This window comes from Eurosta solidaginis, chromosome 2 (assembly GCF_040869045.1).
Source record: "Eurosta solidaginis isolate ZX-2024a chromosome 2, ASM4086904v1, whole genome shotgun sequence".
Classification (NCBI taxonomy): domain Eukaryota; kingdom Metazoa; phylum Arthropoda; class Insecta; order Diptera; family Tephritidae; genus Eurosta; species Eurosta solidaginis.
The window spans coordinates 81063284-81070856 of NC_090320.1; the positions used below are offsets into that span (position 1 = coordinate 81063284).

At 37.0% G+C, this 7573-nt stretch overlaps 1 protein-coding gene across 1 annotated transcript; it reads right to left on the reverse strand.

Annotated features, from left to right (window-relative positions):
• Positions 1–3628: 3628 nt before the first annotated feature.
• LOC137241541 (putative nuclease HARBI1) lies at positions 3629–4619 on the reverse strand. The gene is made up of 3 exons (XM_067769130.1): positions 4365–4619; positions 4149–4293; positions 3629–4064 (listed from the first exon to the last, which is right to left on the reverse strand). The coding sequence occupies exons 1-3, from the start codon at positions 4617–4619 to the stop codon at positions 3667–3669; spliced, it is 798 nt and encodes a 265-aa protein (XP_067625231.1). The 3' UTR covers positions 3629–3666.
• Between the last annotated feature and the right edge of the window lie 2954 nt (positions 4620–7573).

Genomic DNA, 7573 nt, shown 5'->3' on the forward strand with positions numbered 1-7573 from the left:
TTTACCTTTGGATTACTGGCTGAAACTGCTGCGCTATTTATTTGCAACTCCTGTCTACGACCTCTCAAAGCTTCTATCTCGGCATCCATTTTGTCCTCGAGTTGTACAATTTTTGTATTATGTGCTTCTAAGTGCGAAGACATTTGTGCCTGCAATGATAAGCGCTCCTCAGCCCAGCGGGTTAGGGGGTCAGAATACACCCGCGGTAGGTATGCCTGTCGTAAGAGGCGACTAAAATACCAGATTCAAGGGGCTGTGTAGCGCAACCCTTCAGGTTGCCAGCGCAATATATAGCTTTTCCAAACCCAATTGTCAACCTCACCTATCCGCGGCGAATCCTGTTTCACTAACAGGCGAGGCTCTGGCGACCCCTAGCTCCTCAATAAACTTGGGGGTGGGGAGGGAGGGATGGCCTGAAGGTTTGAAGGATTGGTAATTATAACGGATGGCTACTAAAAGTTTACCAAATGCTAATTTACTTTCTTTTCATTGGTATTAGTGAGTTAGAAATGTTTATGATTGTATTGGTAGTTTCGGTAGTCGATGTTTGCAGGGTTCTGACACCAATTGTAACGAATTTACTGAAATTCCTCTTATTTGCAACCTTCTACTAACGTTCGAATCACTAAACTGTTGAATAAATAACTCCACTATTCAATAATGCAAAATAGCCTTTATTCAAGTACTCACAATACTACTACTTCTCGGCAGATAGCGTGCTTAAATCAAACTCATTGTCGTGCCTCAACTGTTGCTGCTTTTTATACTGTTTGATTTCTAGGCGCTTCTATTTCTAGAATTTACTAGTTAGTTATCAGCTATAAAATTACCAGCTATAAATACGTTTATAGCTTCTCATATGCGCGTGTATATGTGAGTGACACTTGCACAAATTATTGCCTACTTTTGGGAGTATCTCAGATATATGCATTGGTTGGCGTTGCTCTCCGCTGCTTGTATGGACATAATGATTAATTTGGTTATGTGCATACAAGTCACTATTGAGTATCAGCTTAGAGATGATAGTATCCCTTAGTAGTGGTGGGTAATGACACTATTTTTTGAGTGTTAACACAGTAACACAGGCACACTTTGCAGTGTTAACACATTGTGTTGACACAATTGTATTACAACTGATTATCGAAAGTCGATATGAGTGTTGGCACAATATCAGAGCACAATACTGTGTTACTTACCTCTAACGCTTCATTTGACGCCATTTAGGAAAGTAAATCGTGGCAAAATTTATCTTATTGCATACTCCCATGTTTAGGGAATCTACGTTATATAACTTATTTCAACTTAGAGTATACATTTTGTGCCCACATCTTTTAAACGTAATACACAGGCAAGATTATGAGTACAATCAACACACAAGCACAATGGACTATGTATGTATGAATGTGCACTTACGACCTGAGTGTCATTCCCTGTGCTATAGAAACAGTCAGCTTTGTGCCATCGAGTGTGCCACTGTGTTATAAATTAATCGATGTGTGCGTGTGCGTGCCGCACATTACTGAGTTTTAACACAATAACACAGCACAGTGCTGTTTTACTCAGCCTTATCCCTTAGTGTTGCTAATATTCCTCACAATATATTCTGTTCGTTTGGGATTTATATATGTATACATATCGTTGGCTGTATTTTATTTAATATATCATACCAAAATGTGCGAAAAACACACTTTCGAAAAATCTGTTATTTAGGGCCTTTGTGAATTAAGCGAATAGTACATACTTACTTTTATGCATGTAGATATACTGTTGCAAGGCCTGGGGGGCTACTCTGTATTGCGATGAGAATGGAAATTTTTTCGCATTTGCCTTATCGACACTCTGTAACTCAACTATCGCAACTGACATTTGACATTTTCGGATTTGCTTTTTCCCTTTCGCATTCATTTTTCCCTTTCGAATTGCGTACACTCTGTATCGCGAAAGCGAATGTCAATTGCCCTGTAAATTCGAATCTGTCTTCCTACAACAAAACTCAGTCGCGCGGCAAAAAAATGTAAGTTTTTACCAAAAACTGTGTGTTGTTATATTTTTTATGTTTATTTAAACACTTAATAAATAGTGTTGTTAATGTTTTTTAGGGAAAAATCTAAAATGAAGCACACGCAACAAAAACAATTCGAAGTGCTCGTGGACTTCATGAAGGCGCATTCCGACTTGCCGAAGGGATTACTAAAGTCCGCGAATGGTCGAAATGCTGCCTCAAATTTGTGGAAGAGGGCAACATCACAGCTAAATGCAGTTGGTCCACCATCGCGCGATGTTGCTGGTTGGAAAAAAGTAAGTACTTCTCGGTAGCTATTTATGTACATAGTTAAATGCAAAAAATTTTAGGTGTGGGCTGATTACAAAGTGCATCTAAAATCAAAAATGCGACGCAACAAGACAAGCGTTTCCGGAACTGGTGGGGGTCCGTCGGGGTTTGTGCCGTTAACACACCTAGAAGAAGAAGTAAGTGAGCTATTGAGTGCAGATAAGTCCATGAGCGGAACCATTAGCACCTCGAGGTTTGGTGCTAAGCCAAAGTCGGCTTCAATACAACCGAGGGAGAGTCCGGTGGCGCGACGTGAGAGTCCGGTGGTATGACGTGGGAGTCCGGTGGTACAACGTTGGAGTCCGGTGGTACAACGTGGGAGTCCGGTAGCACGAGCAGACAGTTCCGCCGGGTCGGGGAACTCGTGCTCAGATAATGAACATACAGGCTCAGAAGAAAGCGAGCAAGAAGAGCTTCCCACTTGTTCGAACACCGCCAAAACTCCGCGCAGAAAGCAAAGTCTGTTGGAACATCAAGTGTCGAATCAAATCGAGTACCACAAGCGTTCAACAAATTTGCTGAACGAAATAGACTCGAACTTGATAAACATTTACAGCGAAATGAAAAAAAAAACGAGAGCTACAAGAATGCCGACTAAAGCTGGAGAAAGAAAGGTTCCTTTACCAGCAAACAGTAGACAATACAAAAATTAAGATGAAGCTAACCAAACTAGAACTACAAAAGGAGGTCCTAGCTGTTGAAGCAAGTACCAACGAGTTGATCTCTAGCTCAAAGCGACAGGCACAGTAAATCAAAAGAGGTGTTGTTTCACTATGTATATATACTAATAAGACCGTACCTATTTATAAAAAAATATGTGATTTTACAAAAATGATGCTAAATTTAATATTAATTACCAAATAATTAACCAAATGAATATAAAAGACTGTATAAATATATAATATAAGAGTGTATAAACGTATGTGATAATGTGTACAATGTTGAAAGAAAAAGTCAGTACGCTTTATTTAATTTAATGACGTAAATTTATTGAAGTGAATTTAATTTTGATTTAATTGAATGCTTTTATGTTTAATTTAACTAAATATATTTACATATATATATTACATTAAAAAGTGAAAAATATTGTACCTTTTAATTTGAACCATACATACATATATGTACGTATTTACATTAAAAAATGAAAATTAAAAAATTTTAAAAAAAAATGTACCTTTTAATGCCATAAGTGTATATGTGAACATGTGCGAATTTATTTTAATTTAATATTTTTATGTTTTAAATTCACATACATTTGTATACATATGTGTATGTAAAAACTATTTCAAAATACATGAACAAAAATAATTGAACAATTCATATATTTTATTTCTTTAGTTTGGGTTTCTCCAGTTAACCATATTATTTTTAATTTGTTCCCTAATGTTTTTGGCGATATTTGATAAATTTCGGCTTTCTTGTGCATCGACATTGGCACTTGAAGGGTCATTTCGCTCGAAAACAATGTTTGAAGGATCTTCCACTTTGTATAAAATGCAAATATTATGCAAAGCACAGCATACGTTTAGAATTTGAACCACTTTTTCGGGTGTATAATGCAACTCTCTTGCAGCTAAGAGGCATCTAAACCCGCCTTTTAATACTCCAAAAGTTCGTTCGATTAACGATCTTCCTTTGCAAAACTTATCATTAAAAAAAATTTCGTCAGAGTTCTCTGCTGCGTTTCTGTATGGTGTTAGCAGCCATGGCTCGAGGGGATATCCAGAATCTCCTATAATAAAGAAACATAAGTATGTGGTTAGAAAAACTGCGAAGCAAATCCTCAGGCGAAATACCTAAAGTATGTTAATCTTACCAAGAATTCTCACTCCTCTGTCTCCATTTTCAAAATTCGCCTTTAAGCAAACACGCTCTGAAGATAGGCTCCAGACGTGGGAATCATGCGAAGCACCTTCAAACCTTCCATCTACTGCCCTTATGCGGATTTTGTGGTCACAAATCTAAAATATATAAATACATAAATATGTAGTTGCATTTAAATGTGTATTTATAAATACTGTATCACTCTTACCACCATTGCATTAATGCTATGTTTGAGCTTACGGTTAAAATATAAATGCTCGTCTCGATCCGGTCGTACCAATTGAATGTGAGTTCCATCGACCGCACCAATCACTCCTGGAATTCCGCAAGCCGAATAGAAACTTCTATTTGCTTCATTCTTTTCCGCTTCAGACAATGGAAACTCTATATGTTTTTTACATAGCACTTTTTCAATGGGGCTACACACCTCGAACATGCAACGGGAACACGTTTGCTGGGCCATACCCGTGTGGCGATCTTGACCAATCAAGTGTTGATACGCCCCTGGCCAAGAAACTTCAATGTGCTCGACAACTTTAAAATGTTTGGAACTGCGGTTGACCTTTTTGGGCTCTTGAGTTCGCCATTTATGCTATCTAGCTTATATAAAAATGCATCCTTATTCAGGCGGAAATTTTTAACAAAACTAAACACAAAAAATAAACTTTCTATAGGTCACAAACTTACAAATTCATAGATTTTGCAAACCTCTTATCACTAAGGTTCATTAGGGGGACTCATGATAGCATATAAACTTATAAGGTGTAAAATTATATCCATTTACACACGCGGTTATATGAACGCACCTAGTAATACTCTTGATAAACTTGATTGTTTTTCAGCCGTATTATTTCCAAAAAAATTTTTTTGATTGTTATACAAATTAAAAAATACCAAGATTAAGTGAAAATTCAAAACTAAAACGCCTTTACTTGCTGATGTTGGAGATTTTTGATGAAAATGCCGTCTGTAATGTCTGCAAGGTTGCATTCCTTTGAGTTTACCGCCTTTACACAATGAAATGTGCGCGTAAATTTATAAAAATTGTGTAAATGATTTTTCATACAAAGTTTGACAGCTCGTGCGTAAACTAAATAAATTTATACGTTTACACACTTTATAAGGCATTTATACGGTTACATGAGTCCCCCTATTATATTGGAGCTATCACGAATAATTCGTCTTTCAATGCGCTCCTCGTTTGTGTCATCCCACAGTGCCACTGAATCCATTTTATACACTTTTAAATCTTTATTGCAACTATTAATTTAAAACACAAGCCAAATTGAACGCGTTCCTAATCGCAACATACAATTGTTTATTTTTTACTTTATTTGTTTTGTTACATTCTTTGACATCTTCTAGCAGTAATGCCAACCCACACAGGAAAATACGCAAACAGCAAAAAGGCAACACTGTTAGCAATGCTACAGCAATACAGAGTACCATTTGCTTATCGACTCGGATTTGACAATCGCATCGAATTCGTTTTCGAATCGCAATACAGAGTAGCCCCCCTGAAATATGAAATGAAGAGCAAATGCTCTTAGTTCTAGTATAGAAGAGTGGTCAAATGCGAGACTTAACAACTTTTATAAAATTCATATTATTTTATTTACGTTTTATTAAATTGAAGCAAACATTATTTTTTTTAGTTTATTACTAAAGAAATATTTGTCCTGTTATGTTTTTTTGTGAAATAAAATAAAGAATAAAACGCTGGATAAGTTGCCTTAAACTTTTAGCTTTTTTTCTTCTGCCTATTTGACACTATTTTATTTTGTCTCGGATTCCAAGCTAGAAAAACTGTAGAAACTTTATCTGTGTATTGGAGTTGGTGCGAATGGTATGGAATGGAAACATAAAACTTGGCAGTTTTTGTATGTGTAAGAAAATGTTGCCAATATGTTGGTTTCATTTTGAGTTTGCCATCTCCTTTTGACAATTCCATGGACCATACAATCAAATAAATAAAATCAGCTGATGAGATGAGCCAACCATATAATTGAGCCATGGAAGAAAACGGCCGAATGTCCAAAACACCTATCGTAATAAAAACTGGCTCCTTTGTTTTTAATGAACGAGATTGTATTTTTCTTGTATTTCGTTATTTATATGAAATATAGTTTACAAATTTACACCAGTACTGAAACCGTATTAGGAGGGAAAAAAATATAAGAGAAAATACAAGAAAAATAAAGTAGCATCATATATGTATGTATTAGCTTTAAAAGTTTTTGTTTAGCTTTTTAGCTTTCATTTTTTGGTCATCATGCCTATTTTGTGAAAAAGTTCTGGCAACGCTGGTGGCGGTTAGTGTTTAGTTTTATAAATAACTAGCAGACCCGTCAGACGTTGTTCTGCCATAAATTTGGTCTATCTGCATACATTTTAATAAGCTTTTTCCGTCTAGTCCTGCCCTCCCCCCTCTTCACTTTTTCTTAATCCTTTTTTCTCTCCTCCCTCCGCCTTTTTCGCTTCATCCATCTCTATCTTCCTCTCACTCTATATCTTTGTCAGTCTCCTTCTCCTTCCCTCTTTTCTCTTCTGACAAGTTTTTCCCATTCTTCTTCATCCCTTATTGCCATTCCCAGAGGGTGGTATGTATTTTGTTCCAGTCCCATTCCGAGTCCCAGTCCAACTCTGAGTATCAGTCCTAGTCCTAGTCCTAATCCCAGTCCCAGCCCGTCTCCCAGAAAAAGAAGGATCGTAAATACTAATATAGGCAAATTTATATACCAATTTCAGGCAAATCGAATAGGACGTATGTAAATAGGTATGTGGGTATTATTAATTCATGTCTTTATTTCGGCTTCGCATGCATATTTATCAGTTTTGCCAGGTTGATGCGACTAAATCGAATATCACAATGAAAATTACTTTAAAGCTCTCAGCAACAGCTTTCATTTGATATCCATATTACGGACACATTCTAGGGGTATCCGGGTCCAGGTTTTGGCCTATATCTCGAGACCCTAGTCACCCAGGGGTATAGGGATTATTCTGTACTAAAGCACACATCAACAGCTTCAATTTGATACCCATAATGTAAAAACACATCATAGTGTTAGCCTCATCCACGTTTTGGCCTATATCTCGAGACCCTAGTCACAAATACATAGGTATGAATATTATCATGTACTAAAGCACTCATCAACAACTTTCATTTGTTATCCATGTTGTATTACCACTTTCTAGGGGTACCCGCGTCCACGTTTTGGCCTATATCTCGGGACCCTAGTCACCCATGAGTACGAAAAATACCCCGTACCAAAGTACTCATAAACAGCTTCCATTTGATACCCATATTGGACAAATATATCCCAGGATTACCCAAGTCCACGTTTTGATCTCAAGACCCTATCCAGAACGGGATAAAAAGTATCCTATGTCTGTCTCCTGGTTCTATGCTGCCCC